Source organism: Laccaria bicolor, genomic scaffold (assembly GCF_000143565.1).
Source record: "Laccaria bicolor S238N-H82 LACBIscaffold_37 genomic scaffold, whole genome shotgun sequence".
Lineage (NCBI taxonomy): Eukaryota > Fungi > Basidiomycota > Agaricomycetes > Agaricales > Hydnangiaceae > Laccaria > Laccaria bicolor.
In genome coordinates, this window is record NW_001889908.1 from 422661 (window position 1) to 438860 (window position 16200).

The window sequence follows — 16200 nt, forward strand, 5'->3', positions numbered from 1 at the left end:
CTCACCAGTCGAATGCTTGCAGTCAGTAGACTCATTGAAAAGAGACGATCTTGGTGGCCCACTCTCATCCGCGACATCAAACTCCAAACATCCACGCAACCTATTCTTTTTTACGGCTCGATCCTTGCTTTAATATCGGTGTTTTCTAATGTGGTTCAAGCGGTGGCAACTGTATGGGGTCTTGTCATTGCTATCAAGCAGCCCGCCGGACGGCCCGGACAGTGAACCCTCCTCATTTACTAATGGGTGTGCAGACCAGCGCTCATATCAGACAAACTAGAAAACTTGGAAGAGGCGTTGGGCTCAACCGGATCCTTCTAACCCTGAAATCACTGTTCCTCAATGTGCACACAACATCAATCGGATGTAATACCCAATACTTGTGGTCACTTAGTCTTGCATGTGCATCATACATAGTGCTGTCCTGAATGTAGGCCTGTCCTGTCTGGAGCGTCTCAATGCATCTCTGATGACCAACACTTGTGATGATAAGGTCCTGAGATTAATAGCTATGCGACCTCTTTTGAACACATGATCACCACGTGGGTTGTCAACGACATCTATCCTTCGCCTCAACATGCACTTCTACTTCTCTCCGTAGCCTCTGTATCAACCTCTGCAATGCACCTCTCTCGGAGGGCACAGAATCATCTGTTGTTATCCGAAGCACCATCCTCTGACAACTGACCTCGTTCGGACAGTGGATGCTGTATTTCCGCATATGATTATTACCTGCAACTTGATGACCGTACGTTACTTATTGGTTACTTCACCACTTGTGACTGATCTATATTATATCGAGTCAGAATTGTTGAATAAAACCTTGAACTTGACCGCCTTGATCACAACAACCATGCCAGTCACATTTTCGCCCACTTCCCTGCGCGCTGAATCCTTCCCTCCAACAGTCGCGTCAGCGCCCCTTTCCCCGTCCTCCCTCCTTACCTCCGCCTGTCCCCAACAATCCCGCTTCTGCGCCACCCTCCTCCAATCCTCCCTCCCAGCCGAATCGCACAACACCATCCCCCAACGAAATGGGCTTGTATACACCATAATTGAAGCATACAACAAGCACAGACACCTCCGCCTCCGCCCGGATGACGTTTGGACTGCCATACTTATCCAATTTAACTTCTTCGTCAATGGACGGAGTGAGAAACTCCGATCTTTGTTCGTGGCGCATGAGGGGAAGAAAAAGCTTGTCGTTCATGCCTCTGGAAATCGTTATACAGTCGATTTCGGTGCGATGGCGAAGGAGATGACGCGGCAATTGGAGAAGAACGTCGTTGATCCGTCTTTGCGTGCATGGATCCTCCCGACGTTCAGCACGACGACTACGACGGATACGATCGTCGCTTCTGTGATTATGATGTCGAGTATGAAGAAGTACTTTGATTACGAATTCTGTCTCGAATGCGGGATTCCGAGCGTTACGCTGGAAGGTGAGAGAGGGGATTGGGAGGATATATTGCAGAGGATCGAGAAGTTGAAGGAATATGGAGTGGAGGCGGTTGGGTGGTATCACTTGCTGCGTCCTGTCCTCGCGCAGTTCGTGTTGGCGTTTGATAATCCGAAGAGCAAGGAGAACAAAGAATTCTGGGGGAAGGTGTGTCATCGTGACGGGGGCGGGAGCGGGCCACCCTTCCTTGGTGGGTGGGTCACTGCATTTTGTGCTTTTGACGAAAATGGGAAGTGGCTTGGACACCGCTTCAAAAAGGGAATTGTGGAGGTATGCTCTTTTGTTGTTTTCCCGATTTATAGTCACCTGCTTTGTACTTAGGCAACGTCCTTGCCAGGACTGCCCCCTCACACCTTATCGGCCTCTGATTTTTTCGCGACTTTTACTGATGACGGGAATTGGGATCAAGACGGGCCAATGCTATCCATCGCGGGAGCACGATATCATCTCGTTGATAGCGACGAAATCCCGGTTGGTTGCACGGGTGTGGATGTCCTGGTTGACGATAATGGGGATGAGATTCCGTGCATGATGACTGCCGGTTTGTTTGGAACGGAAATCTCTAGTGATTTGAGAGACACGGTGAGGCCGGTTTCGGGGTGGTGGATGTTTGAGAAGGTACCTGAACCCAAGGAGCAGACAGATTGAAAAGACGATGTGTTAGCTTGAGTACCAGTCATGAATGTTTTACGAGATTTTTTTGAGATTTTTACGAACACTCGACATCGGAGCGGAGGCACTGTTTGGACTTGGTTTGGACCCAAAGCCAGTGCCAAAACAACAACCAAAAGCCAACTATGACGTTTCGACACCAACCACCAACTAACTACCACCACCAGCACAGAATCATTGTAGCGATCCTTTGATGGACTAAATCAGCGTCTACTCGAAGCCATGATGCCGGTGAGTCGGTCGAGATTTGGCAAACTAACACACAGTGCGTCTCGTCTCGCTTCCGTCTATGTTCCCTTCGCCTCACTCTTACTATCCGAACTTCACTGGGTGTGCAAAAAACCTATCATTTATCGATATCTGGTGCCCCGCGTCTTCCCAACTATCCCTACGCGTGTTCACTGGCACGAGACAAACAGCTCCTTCCGAATCCCAATCCCAACTACCCCCCTACGATGCTCTTCTTGGTTTGAACTCACACAAACGACGATACCTCGAACAGCCAACTTCCCGCATCACATAATATGTGCGATGGGCAACATCTGCATAAGCCCTTTCCTTGCTGCTTCGGCTCGCGAGTTCTAGAAACTCCTAGACGCTAAGACCACGCTCGTTTGGAACTCAGCGATTTACAGCCCCGCAGCACGTCCCGCTCCACCACCAGCCACCACCTTCTAATACCATCATACCTGGCGTTTGCGTCCCTTTCATGGCAACTAGTTGCTCGCGTTTATTTACAGCACGCATTGGGTGCGGGGATTTTCGATTGTCGATCCGAATTCATCAGTGTTTCTACACTCCGCTTGTCACGACTTGTTTGGACTTTTTTCAGCTCGTACGAGCCCAAACGAGTCCAAACGAGCCACAAGTCACAAGTTGACAAGTAGATCCAAAAATCTGACAAGTTGAGTAGCAAGATTGCTCGACGAGCTCTAACAAGCTGACAAGTTCAGAAAAGTTGTAATCTTATTTTTGGTATTTGATAGCAGGAAAGTGGTTGCACAATATTATATTATGAGAGTACGATAATATGTACAGTATTGAACTTGTATTGAACGATCCTTTGCCATCCACACCGGCGACACCGGGAGGAACGCAGCCCTCCCCCCACTGGGTCCCTTCCACAAACTCTGTATATCCCCTTCTCGAACCCCCCTCCTGCTCCTGCGAGCGCATACTAGTACATATGCCGTCAAAACGGCATGCACGGCGGGGTGACGTGGAAATGCTTGGTGTGTGGTGTGGGCAACGGCGATTGGCTGGCGACTTGTCATTCGAAAGGGGATATCGGGGGTTGCTGACCTTTGGCGGCACTCGTTCCTCCATCAATGTTTCTCGTTGTCGTTGCTGCTGCGGACTTCATGGCGCATCTGGAAGGTATTGTTGACGTGTGGCTGGTGCTTGCTTGGTTGCTGTGGCTAGTGCGCGGCGTGGCGGCATTGGGCAGGCGGCAAGTGGTGTTGACGTACTCTTCGAGATTCATACAACCTGCTGGCACGGAATTTCGCTGATAGCGCTCAAGTTGACAGCAACGGAGAAACTGTGTAGCAGCATGCAGATGCGAAGAACAAAATAGAGCACCTATCAACAACAATATTGCTTGATTCAGAAAACTGAGTGGGGGGGTAGAGAAAAGAACTCACCATGGGCCATCCCAGGCACGCTTTCCTCAAATAATTGAAATGTCGAATGAGTGCTGATGATGCGAGAGGAAAAGGGAGAAGGCTGCGAAAATCTCTGTTGACATAACATTCATATAAACAGTAAGAGGAAGGAGGATAAAACGTACTGGCTGGTGGTTGTGGCGGGTGACGTGGCGTCACAACGTCGTTTTGTCGGGGCTGGTGTGGTTGGTGTGCGCTGTGTTGGTTGTGGGAGGCCAAATGATGGTGCCGGGAGGTGGTTGTTGGTGGCGGTGGTGACGCATCGGAGGTGGGTGGTCACTGTGAATGATAGTGTGGTCTTGGTGTGGTCAAGATGAGAGGGAACGTTGAGGGAACGGACGTGGTTACCAACTGTTACATAAGCAACTCAGCAAGTCGAACCACTTTTTTTTCGCTAAGTCTTCACATTGTCAGGCACCTCGTCAGCTTGTGAGCTTGTTTCAACTTGTAACTTGGCGACAAGCAGTCAGTAACAAAAAGTCCCGACAAGTTGACAAGTAAAATGTAGATTTGCTGATGTTGGGAGGATTTGAGGTGGTATCAAGGCATGTGCGCGGATCAGGAGCGAGAGAATGGTCATGGATGGGTCAAAAGAGAGCGAGGGAGGTGAGACCTCAGTCTCAACAGCTCAACTTCTCATCTAAATCTCAGCAGTTTCATGTACCACCTCAACACCAGCAATTTCATGTACCGCCTCTACTGCTTCTCATTCCACCTCAACCTCTCCAGTCTCAGTCTTTTATCTTATCTTATCTAGACAGAGCATTTCATCAGTATGTAGTTCTAAACGAAAAAAATCAATGCATGATAGCAAATTTGTTGTGTATTGGCAGCACACGCGTCAAGATTGGGTCCGAGTCCTAGATCATTTCACGCGAAGATTGGGTTCAACTCCCAGACAGAGCTTTGCAGAAAGGAAACATTCCATGTCTTCTTGTGTTCTTCTTTGCCGTAATGTCTCCGCCCCACGCCCCCTGTTCAAAAAAATGAAAAGAATTCTGGAAAGCACTCGATCTCTCTCTTTGGCTCTAGTGTTGACAATTCAAGCTGATGGTTTGAAGACGTTGTTATCGTCAGTTTGAAACTCTTTGTTGGTGCAATTGGCTATCAAACACTGAAAAAATGGGTACATATGCACGCGAGAACTGGGTTCGAGTCCTGGACAGAAAATGTCGAGCGAAACAATTCTTTTTGCATGAAGGGGGGAGATAAATCATTGCTGGTCCAAGTCCATCTGAATACTATGTAGTAGGTGTCCAGCTTCGAATTGCAAAATTTGGTGTTGGATAGAGAGTTCAAAGATTCATTTAATTTCAGACAATAAAGTTCTTTGTTGGTGCATCAGCCAGCACACGCATACACCTGCATCATAAGTTTCAGCAGACGCGATAGCTGGGTTCGACTCCTGGACGAAGAATTTCGGACACAGGTGAGCAACCTATTCTCTCTCTCATTTCCATTTTTTCGGCCCCACATTTACTGTACAGCACCTCGACGATTTCTTAGTATATGAACAATCCAAATTTGAGGAAATAGTTCCGCGGCTCAATTACCAATAAACGCGAGTCCCGTCCGAGGCATTCAAAACGTTAATTATTTGATCCCAAATAAGGGCTTCGTTGGTGCATTGGTAGCACCGCATACAGGCGGAAAGGAGTTGCCTCCGCATACTTATGGGGTAAGTAGCTGGGTTCGACTCCCTTGACGGAGTCTTAGATAGCGCTCGACTCATATGTTGCTATAGCTTTTTATCCAAGGGCCTCATCATAGAGAGCGAAAGGCATATATAACAATGACTAGCGAGAGAAGAGGGAAAGCATTGTCTACAGAGGGCGCGAGGTATACGGCCGCCTTCAAATTTCGCAGTGTTCATATTATTTTGTCGGCTTTGAGTCTTGAGCTTGAGCTTGAGGCCTTGGGCACCAGTCCCATTTTGCAGTAATTAGATTTTTCAAAAAGGGGGATTTTTTCAGACACTCAGGCGTGATAGGCAGCGGTGGAATGCCACTGTGTAGGTATGGGAGTTGACGTGGGTGAGTTGAGGCACTGTTTGGATCCAGAGCCGAAGCCAGTGTGCCAAAACAACAACCAGCAATGCAGCAAATCCGACGCTCAATTCTCGATGGATTCTTTGTGGATTCCTCGTATGCCAATGTTTTGACATTAACCACCAGAATCGTTATCGCGACCATTTGATGGGGTAGATCAAATCCCACTCGAGCCCATTGAGTCAAGATTTGACAAACTAACGCACAGTACGTCTCGTCTCCCTGTTTGCAGGACAAACAGCTCCTCCCGAATCCCAATCCCCATTACCACCACCTTGGCGTGACCCTCCTCATCTCCGCCGAGGATCCCCGACTCACACAGACAACGATACCTCGGACCAGGCTATTTACGATGGTCAACGTCTACACAAGCGCTTAACCTGCTGCTTTGACTCACAAGGTCCAGGAACTCCCAAACGCTCCGATCCCGCTCGTCTGGAACTGATCTACAGTGGCTCCACGACACAGAACATCCCACTCCACCAGCAACCATCATCTTCTAACACCATCACACCTGTTTGCGTTGCTTCCACAGTTGCACGCGTCGCTTAACAACGCGCAATGGGTGTGGGTATTGCGATAGTCGATCATAGGAGGTTTTTGCATGGAATGGTATCGCTGACCTTGGTCAAGGCATGTGCGCGGAGCTGGGGCGACGGAATGGCCATGGAGGGGTCGGAAGAGAGCGATGACGGTGAGACGTCCGCGTCAGTCTCAACAGCTCAACTTCTCATCCCAATCTCAGCAGTTTCACGTACCACCTCAACCTCAGCAATTTCACGTACCACCTCTGCAGGTTCTCGTCCCACCTCAACATCTCCAGCATCAGCCTCCAACTACCTTCTACCAACCCACCCGTCTGGTCGCATTCCAACATCGCACAAGCGGAGTCAATTATCTCTCTACCACTATGAAAACACTCAACTGCCGCTGCGCTCGTACTTGAAAAAGCGTGGAAATCGGTTGCTATCGCTATGACGGTTGATATTGGTGATGATGGTTTGGTTTTGTCGTCATCGAGTGAACAGGACCTGGTTGTGGTGCTCGGAAAAGAGGGGTGGGTGGATCAGAGGGGGGCGGTGGGGATGGAGCAGAGGGGATGGGGGATGGGCAGCCACAGTTGACGAATGGGCAAGGACGGTCGGTGGAGAATTTAGTCAACAGCAACAAGGGATGGACGGGAGACGGCTTGGACAGCCAGTGGTTCGGGAATGGAGTGCGTCATCAACTTCAACGTTCAACGGTTAATGAATGGCAGGATGCAGCAGCCAGGTCATCAGCCTCAAAGCGGAATGAAGGCCCAGGATGGGGTCAGGCGTTCTCAAGGACATGGTTTGATACTCGCAAAACACACTTCTTGATCACCTATTCCATAGATATCCACGCGAGCAACGAAGAAATCTATTTTTGCATGGAGCGTGGATATATCATCGTATTTGAGTAGGAAATTGTGCCCCCCTGTTCAGCTTCGAATTACAAAATCCGGTGTCGATTGCAGAGGGTTCAGATCCGACTCAAGGATGGGTTTATTGACTTTCAGTAAAGTTCTTCATTGGTGCATTGGCCAGCACATGCATTTGTCTCTCTTGAGGGCTGCATAAACTTCAACAAATGCGAGAGCTGGGTTCGACTCCCAGACGAAGAGTGCCTGTGGAGGACAAATCATATGTTTATACCTTTCCTTTTTTGTTTTTTGTTTTTTTGACCCCACATTTACGGCACCTCGAGTGGCACTTTCTTATATGAACAAGGTAGATTTGAGGAAATACTTGTTTCCGCCACTCAATTATCATTCAAATCTGAGTCCCCTCCGAGGTATTCAAAGCATGAATTATTTGCATCCAAACAAGTGCTTCGTTGGTGCATTGGTAGCACTGCTCACAGACGCAAAGGACTTGCCTCTGCATAGTATGCGCATCAAGTTGTACATAGCTGGGTTCGACTCCCTTGACGAAGTTACATATAAAAACTGCCAGTTTGTGTTGCTATAATTTCTCATCTAGGGCCCTCACAACAGACACTGAAAGCCAATTAACTTTTAAAAAGGGACGAACACCCAGGCGTGATAGACGGTGGGGGAATGGTGCTGGGGTTGAACGTTGAGGCCTCAGCGCACGCTGTTTGGTGACGTAGCATGCTGCGCAAGAGATGTAGGCGGAGAAAGTTGGTGGGCAATATGTCAGTGGAGGTCGTCGTCAGAAAGTTCGTCGCTGACTAAGCGAGTGCGCAATGTTACAGCACCGGCAACCATCAGCCGGAGCTATTTTTGGAACGACAACGTGCACATCACCCCCCTCTGAGGCAACCTAGCGCTCAAGAAGCGCCAGGCCCGAGGTGGGGATCAGAATCCGGTGATGGGCACAATTTATCGAATTTAACATTCAGTACCTTAAATCGAGTGAAATAATTGTACTTACATTAGCGACAATCCACGGAACGTCGCTGCCCTTCAAATTTCGAAAATTGATGGGGGGTCACTTTTTTTTTCCGGCGGACACCCCTCCTACCCTTGGTGCGAGATCCACCTTGATGGTGTCGCGTATTGAGGCAGCAGGAGTGATATCAGCTTTCATTTTAAAGTCCGCCCAAGTTCGAAACGCAACATATATTTCTAACACAAAACTACCATGTCGTCGTTCCAAAACTTCCAGCCCACCCCGCTTTTCTTTCTACTGGTTGGAGGCTATGGGATGCTTCTCACCCTCTCTGCCGTGTTCCTTCACTACAACCTCCTGCGCAACCCCGTTTTGTCACTTTCATTCCAATTATCACTCCTCATTTTACAACCCATACTTCTGGGTCTATTCGCACGTCTTTGTTGCCGCCACCCCTTCAGGCTACTAGCGGAAATCATATTCATTGGTCACGCCTATATCCTTGCGAGATCCGAAAGACTCTGGCCGTCTAGCATCATCAGTACGCACGGATTAACATTTCAACCTATATAATCACTAATATGTTTTCAGCTTCTCTGCCCTCTGTTCCCCAAAATACAGCAATCGTCCTGTTTCTCGTCATCGGCGACATCACCTTCAAGGTCTTACATCGGGCGACAGCTGGGTCTAGAGAGCAAACGCCCCCGACTTTCGTTGAGATCTTCATGACCTATGGGAGACGGTTCGGTCTGCAGATGCTGGCCTTAGGTCGACACGTAGTCGACATTACCAAAACCGTGATGGACTTCGCTGCCGAGGTGGGACGTGCATTGTATGCAATCGTAGGGGATGCCAGTTCGACTGGCCAAAGCGATGTCGAACTTGGGGACCACGTCGATTCCCTATTATCTGCAGAGGAGGTGAGTATCAAGTTTTTTTTTTTCATTTATTAATCCATCCCGCTGACCGACACATCCAGCACGGGAATATCGGTGCGAGGGAAAGCAACTAGACCCAGAGAGGAAGTGTCCCTGACTTTCATTGAGAACTTCATGACCTATGGAGGACAGTTTGGTTTAAAGTTAGTATACCCAGAGGACAGTTTATTTCATCAATGTCATACGTTTCTTCGTCCTCGCGCGACACCGAAATCTAATGGGGTGAAAGGGTATATCAGTAAGCTATTAACGTTCAAAGTGGAGAGATTTGTAAACGACTTACTGGGATGAACAACGGCGCAACGCTACTACTCCAATAACCAGATGTCCTCAAGTGCGAATCGCGGAGTCAAGACCATCATGAGCCTACAATTGAACGCTGGCTGCAGGGGATTGCTGACCATATGGGAATTCAGAGATCATAACACGTCGAACCCCATTGACGCGAACCATCGACGAGCACACCTTCGATATCCCTCTCCTCCTGGTCCATATCGTTCCCTGGCTCTTTCAGCGTATGTGTTTGCAGCTGTCGTAGGCCCTGACTAGTGCGCGTACAAGGCTTTCTCACAGGGGAGGAGTGTGCACCTACACATGGGAAACGTGGTGGCGTGCGGATAGGTGGTGGAGGTCAAACTATGTTTTGTGGAGGGATCATCTTCGGCAACTTTGGACGGAGGCAGGGACTGAGAGAGGAAGCGGAGAGGCCGGATTGGTAAGGATTGACGCCGATGGTGAGAGCAGATGGGAAGGAATATTTGAGAAGGTCCGTCGATGGGTAATCCAAGCGAATATGGGTGGGATTCGAAGAGATGTGCTGTGAAGGATTGAGTGATGGAGACGAAGTAGCAAGCGAGAAGTCTTACTCATATGCTTATGCTTACAGGTTCACCCTTCTAGCCTCCGAGTTTTTGCCCTCAACAATATCTTCTCAACCATAGCAACGATCCTCTCCACCCCAGCCCAGCTTGAATTCTTGAAAAAAAAACCGTCTCATCGGGGCGAGTCAATCGGTCGCTAAAGATCCGCGAGTGATGAATGGATGGATTGACGGAAAAGTCGACACGAAGAAGGGCCTACACATCACTCAGAAAGGCTCGGCGATGTTGATGACTATTTCACGCTTTGACAGTATCGTCAGTCAGAACGAGATCGTTTGTCCCAGGAGGATGCTATGGGAGTCGGGTAGACCAGAAGGATCGCCGGGTCACGCAGATGCAAGGAAGGAGTCGTCAAGATGGAGATCAGGTGACGTGTCTAGAAACTTCGCCCTCTTCTGATCACGCGAAAAACTCAGAGACCAAGAAACGAATGGATGACCTACCGGGAAAAGTAAGTAATGAAGACAGCGGACGTGAATACTACTCACCGATGAATTATTCTTACTTCGCCAAATCGCTAATGCTTATGTTGTTTCTGGCGTCAACACCCCCTAAGTGCTCTCCAAACGGCAGCAAAACGGCGGTGTAAACACCCTTCATCCGCGACATTGTCTTCAAAGCTTTGACATGGGCGACAGCTGGGTCTAGAGAAAGAAATCCCCGACTTTCGTGGAGACTGTTTGGTCTTCTATAATTTGTATGCACTTGTACGGGCGAAGCGATGTCTATGTCGATCTTACATTCATCTTTGGGGCTCCAAGGTGAGTATCACGTTTTCTCACCTATTCATGCATCCCACTTACCAGCACATTTTTTCCGAATTCTGACGTTCTAGGGGCCATTTCCAGTAACGATCACAACGAAATATCGTTGAGGCGTAGTAGGCGTCCGCATTGGTTGTATGCCTCCAATGGGGCACGTACAAAGCCTTGTCGCATGCGAGGAGCGTGCGCCCACGCACGGGAAATGTATGGACGTGCGGACGTGTGATGGAGGTCATACTAGGTTTTGTAGAGGGATCATTCTGGGCGACTTGGGATAGAAGCGGGAATTCAATGAAAGTGGTGAGGCCGAATCCATACTGTTTGAACCGCAGCGACTGTATCCCCACCTACGTGAAGATTGTGAATTTTAGAAAGGAGGTAAATGCCAGTGCAAGAAGTCGCAAAGGAGGAAGGGACAATCATGGGAAGATGGAGCGCGATATAACTGACCCCCACGATGTCAAATTAGTTGACAGTTTGCCGCCCACACGATGTTTTTAACAATCAGGTACCCCGACATATCGCAAAATTCACAGCCAAAGCTACAGTAGGTCTGCACGGCTCACATTCATGACTAGCTAAACATTTCCAAAATTACTGGTAAAAACGTAGTTATACATTTATAATTATCAAGCACCACATAGGTCGGATTTGATCTTGGCGCTCCAACCTTTCTGTCCAAGCCCCTTCTCATGACATGTCGTAAGTGTACAATGATTGATCATTGGGCGTCGGCACCTGATAAGCGATTGGCATAAGTAGTGTAAACGCCATCTACTGTAGTACTCTGATAGCTAGTCGCTGTGCCGCTCCGGTAGTAATCGACTTTTTGTTCTGTCTTTTCAAGTTAACTTAGTAGGCGACGAACGACGTGCAGAAACAGGTTTAAAATTTCTTTACCAAGGCTAGTGATGAAGAGGAAGGAAACATTGGGCGCGGTGGGTAAAGCCGAAACCGACATAAAGTAACTTCCGTTTCATTTCCAGTCGGCACGTTGGCCGAAGCACTCAGGTGAAATACATCCCTTGGGATTAATCTAATTGCAAAAGAGCGCGAGAAGGACAAAGCTTACCATACCCGCCTGGCCTAAAGGGCACGCTATAAGCCCAGCTTTCGCCAACCTCGTGAGACTGTTGCTCCTGCAACCTTTATCTACAAAATATCGACCAAATTACAATCCATTGATGCACCAGCTAGCATATCTGGTAGTTAGAGTTATTAAATTGGTACTTAGACCATCGAGAGTTGATCTTTTTCTTCTTCTTTCTCAGCACAAAAGTTATTATGGATCATAAGAAATACTATCCTTCTATGCCTTTGCCTTAAAGACGTGGATTCAGCGTCAAATGTCATGTCTCTTTGTTGGTGCAGTGGTAAGCACACGCGCAACACACGCGTTGACAATTTCGATAAAGAAAATGTTGCTAACGTGATAGACTGGGTCCGATTCCCAGACAGAGAGATTCCCTGCTTCGAATGTTTTGTTTCCTCTTATCAAACCCTTTTTAAGGTATATACTTCGAAATGTAAAAGTCGATGACACAAGCGAACATAGAGTTTTAATAGGATTCCATGTTCTAAAGCTCGCGTTTGAAAATTGACGAAAATCAAAAATTATCAAGAAATAAAGAACAAACAGAGATACTATGGACAGCCTGGAATTCTCGACAACAGTATGAACGCGGAAAATATCTGATGTTGGGACTGTAAGTGTGCATCTGTTGACCAATATTTGGGGTGGTCTTGTCACACCAGACGGTTCACGTGATTTTCTCCCCACAAAAACCTCTCACACATTCTACCCATCAAACCGACACCTTCGTCGTTGCACCAATGGCGTACGAGTCTCTAGCTTTATCCAGTTACGAACGAGGATTTGTTCCATGTATCTCATCGTCGTAGTGAAACCAGAAAGGCAAGGTTTGGTGGAGGAAACTGTCAGCCGAACTAGTGAGTTTCATCTGCAAAAAGTTCGAAAGCTATATAGGTCTACGAGACCTAAATAGCTTCGTTAGGTAATTAGGTTGACCCCCGATATATAGGTACCAGTAGGCACCACATCTGTTATGTATGTCGTCGTAGGTGGTCCTAGGTTGATAGGCAGTAGACTACTTAAGCTAGGTAGGTCACCGTAGCACCAATTAGAAGAGACAAAATAGGAGAAATGTTTTATTGGGTATTGGGATACACTAGGCTAGTAGCAGGCTGCACATCAATCCTCCTCTTCCGACAACACCAGACCTTCCCATTCCTTCTTTGCTGCCTCTACCTCATCTTCGGTGACCCTAGCAGCTTGAATGACTTGAGGTGCATCATCAGCCTTGGCATGTTTTCTAACGTTGTTAGAATTTGTACCAAAACTGAAATGTAAAAAGAACGTACTTCGCCATTTTGAGCAGATGCTTACGCAAACGCGAAACGATGTTCGCATCCTTCGTCTTCTCAGCGAAGTCCTCAAGTCGTTTGAGGTGAGCAATGAACTTGTTCTTGTAGGTCGCAGCTGAAAACTGGACATCAACATGTTCTCCTGTTTGCCACTCGTCGAGGCAATTGTCAATCTAGATGCTGAGTGAGATGAAGGAAGAAAAAAAGTGTAATGAACTGCATACCACAGTGAGGACCAGTGCTAGAGTAACCAAAGAGAGCTCCTCGTTCTCCGAGAACTCTGGGTTCACGATGCCGTCGTCTGTTTTGTGCTTGAAATACATCTTGTTGACGATCGTTTGAATGATGGGATGACGGTATAATCCAGTGCGATCAGCCAGATTCTATAAAAAAGATGTTGTAGTCATATGAAGGAATCAAAAAATGTAGAACGTGCCTTGTACGCAAAGCCGATGCGGTCTTGCAAATCCTCGACAAGATTGCGGTTGTCGCGCTTGGCATTCGTGGGACTGATCCCATAGGCAGCCTCGACGAGAGGGCGTGCAAGCGTTTTCAGCTGCCCTCGGGCTTGGGAGGCACGCGCCGTGATCTAGGTCCAATATCAATGGCAGTAGATATGAGGAGAATGGTACCCACCAATTTCATTATGTCATGATCAAACTCTATGCGGATTCCCTGACCATTGCAAGCCTCGACCCAAGCCGCCACCGCCGCCTCGCGATCTTCAACACGATCAGGGTAGGGTTCGACAGCTCCAATCTGAGCGCGATAGATAGAAATGGCTTCTTCAACGACGGACTTGGTCACGTCATCGAAGTCTGAGGCGCGAACGCGGCCTCGTGTTCCTGAAAACTCTGACTTTGGTCGTTTGATTATGACCGTTGTCTCAGCGGCTGGGGTAGTCGGAGGTTCCTTCCGGATGCGTGGGTTTGGGGTAGAGACCTATGCTTTGTTAGTGATGGTACAAGAAAGGAGGTCGACAACGTAGTGACCTTTGACTGGGTGCTGTTGAGCTTTGGCCTATGAGTTATCGCCGGTGGGGAAAGGCTTGACTTTGGAAAGTTCTTCAATGCAGGATGTGCATTTGGGTATACGTGGCGTGTCGGTTCTGGGTACTCTACACCGGCTGTGTGGGTCCCAAATTCATCATCGCTATCTAAAAGTAACAATTTCGTCGGATGTAAGTTTTTGTATAAGCATGATGACTTACGCTCAGCATCCTCCACTACAAACTCACGCTGATAGTAGGTTCCGTCACCAGCCATATAAAAGGATTGGGAGCGGGGGCTGTAGGGACCAGGGCCGCGATGTGGAGCTGACTCGGCAGCTTGAAAAGGTTGCTGTTGAGGTGACTGGTGGCTACCACTTTTATGATAAAACTAAGGCAATTGCCTGCAGAGCTGTGTGTATAAGTCCACAAGTTTTATGAAAGGCATTTCATAGATGTGTCCTGTGTTTTCTTTCTTATAAAACCTATGTTCTTTTCATAAAATATAGGCAAGGCCACAGGGTGCTTTTCATAATTAAACCTGTGTGCTTTCAATAGGTATTTCATTCACTGGGTTAGGTGTATTCATTGCCTTTTTCATAATTAATGGTGTGCACTTTCATTGAATATTTCATTAGGAATTTTGGGCACTTTCATTGCTTTTTTCATAGTCAATCCTGTGTGATTTCAATAAATATTTCATTCACTATGTTAGGTGTATTCATTGCCTCTATCATATTTAATGGTGTGCGCTTTCATTGAATATTTCATTAGGAATATTGGATGCTTTCATTGTACTTTTCATAATTAATGTTATGCAATTTCAATAAATATTTCATTCCCTATGTTAGGTGTATTCATTGCCTCTTTCATATTTAATGGTGTGCGCTTTCATTGAATATTTCATTAGGAATATTGGATGCTTTCATTGTACTTTTCATAATTAATGTTATGCAATTTCAATAAATATCTCATTCCCTAGGTCAGGTGTATTCATTGCCTCTTTCATATTAAATGCTGTGCGCTTTCATTGAATATTTCATTATCAATTCTGGGTGCTTTCATTGTGCATTTCAATAAATATTTCATTAGCTAGGTTATATGTATTCATTGCTTCTTTCATAATTAATGATGTGCACTTTCATTGAACATTCCACAGCTTTCATTGGGATTTTTCATTGAGTATCTCAATATTTCATTCCAATTTCATATCTGCCCCCAGGGATATCATTATGATTTTTCATTATATTCCATGATAGCAATAAAATAGCTATTATGGTCCATCCAATGGGTCATTGGGAGGGTGGTCACATGACCAATTTCCAAAAATGGTAAAAAAACCAAAGTTGTAGCTCTTTACCATAGCTTCCTGAATCAGTTGGAATTATGTCCTAAAGTGCTTCCATTGTGGAGATATGAGATAAAAGGTTTTCAAAAGCGCTGCGTTTTTTTTTGTTTTTTGCAATTTTCTATATGAAAAGAACACTAAACAACATGATTTCAACAGATTTAGAAAGCTAAGAGAAGGGGCTACAACTATTGTATCGTGGGAAATTTATCCCAAAAAGGAAGGTACATGCCCTAAAAGGGTAATTGACACTGACAGACTACAAAAGATTGCTGATATACTACAAAAGTAAGTTATAGCCTACAAAGTTTACTAATAGACTACCAAAAAGACTACAAAAGTTGGACATAGACTACAAAAGTTGGACATAGACCACAAAGGTCAGACAAAGACTACAAAAATTAGTAGTGTCTGCTTTTTGAGACTACAAAAGTTAGTAGTGACTGCTTTTTCAGACTACAATGGTTTGTAGTGTCCGCTTTTTTCATTACAAAAGTTAATAGTGTCCGCTTTTTGAGACTACAATGGTTTGTAGTGTCCGCTTTTTTCATTACAAAAGTTAATTGTACCTGCTTTTTCAGACTACAATGGTTTGTAGTGTCCGCTTTTTTCATTACAAAAGTTAACAGTGTCCGCTTTTTGAGACTACAAAAGTTAGTAGTGACTGCTTTTTCAGAC

At 46.6% G+C, this 16200-nt stretch overlaps 6 protein-coding genes across 6 annotated transcripts; 4 read left to right on the plus strand and 2 right to left on the minus strand.

The window, feature by feature from the left end:
- Positions 1 to 853: 853 nt before the first annotated feature.
- Positions 854 to 2107, plus strand: LACBIDRAFT_307855 (uncharacterized protein; the record flags this gene model as incomplete). Its single annotated transcript, XM_001886338.1, has 2 exons — positions 854 to 1729; positions 1781 to 2107. 2 exons carry the CDS (start codon positions 854 to 856, stop codon positions 2105 to 2107), a joined length of 1203 nt encoding a protein of 400 aa, XP_001886373.1.
- Positions 2108 to 3133: 1026 nt separating this feature from the next.
- LACBIDRAFT_307857 (uncharacterized protein) lies at positions 3134 to 4087 on the minus strand. Its single transcript, XM_001886398.1, has 3 exons — positions 3921 to 4087; positions 3775 to 3868; positions 3134 to 3712 (listed from the first exon to the last, which is right to left on the minus strand). The coding sequence occupies exons 2-3, from the start codon at positions 3782 to 3784 to the stop codon at positions 3402 to 3404; spliced, it is 321 nt and encodes a 106-aa protein (XP_001886433.1). The 5' UTR covers positions 3785 to 3868; positions 3921 to 4087; the 3' UTR covers positions 3134 to 3401.
- Positions 4088 to 5812: 1725 nt separating this feature from the next.
- Positions 5813 to 6395, plus strand: LACBIDRAFT_331971 (uncharacterized protein; the record flags this gene model as incomplete). Its single annotated transcript, XM_001886339.1, has 2 exons — positions 5813 to 5828; positions 6052 to 6395. 2 exons carry the CDS (start codon positions 5813 to 5815, stop codon positions 6393 to 6395), a joined length of 360 nt encoding a protein of 119 aa, XP_001886374.1.
- Positions 6396 to 8470: 2075 nt separating this feature from the next.
- On the plus strand, positions 8471 to 9230 carry LACBIDRAFT_307858 (uncharacterized protein; the record flags this gene model as incomplete). The annotated part of the gene is made up of 3 exons (XM_001886340.1): positions 8471 to 8759; positions 8810 to 9138; positions 9198 to 9230. The coding sequence occupies 3 exons, from the start codon at positions 8471 to 8473 to the stop codon at positions 9228 to 9230; spliced, it is 651 nt and encodes a 216-aa protein (XP_001886375.1).
- A 3783-nt stretch (positions 9231 to 13013) lies between these two features.
- LACBIDRAFT_307860 (uncharacterized protein) lies at positions 13014 to 14451 on the minus strand (the record flags this gene model as incomplete). Its single annotated transcript, XM_001886399.1, has 7 exons — positions 13014 to 13134; positions 13184 to 13359; positions 13411 to 13569; positions 13623 to 13775; positions 13823 to 14128; positions 14179 to 14342; positions 14397 to 14451. 7 exons carry the CDS (start codon positions 14449 to 14451, stop codon positions 13014 to 13016), a joined length of 1134 nt encoding a protein of 377 aa, XP_001886434.1.
- A 329-nt stretch (positions 14452 to 14780) lies between these two features.
- LACBIDRAFT_307861 (uncharacterized protein) lies at positions 14781 to 14936 on the plus strand (the record flags this gene model as incomplete). The annotated part of the gene is made up of 1 exon (XM_001886341.1): positions 14781 to 14936. One exon carries the CDS (start codon positions 14781 to 14783, stop codon positions 14934 to 14936), a length of 156 nt encoding a protein of 51 aa, XP_001886376.1.
- Between the last annotated feature and the right edge of the window lie 1264 nt (positions 14937 to 16200).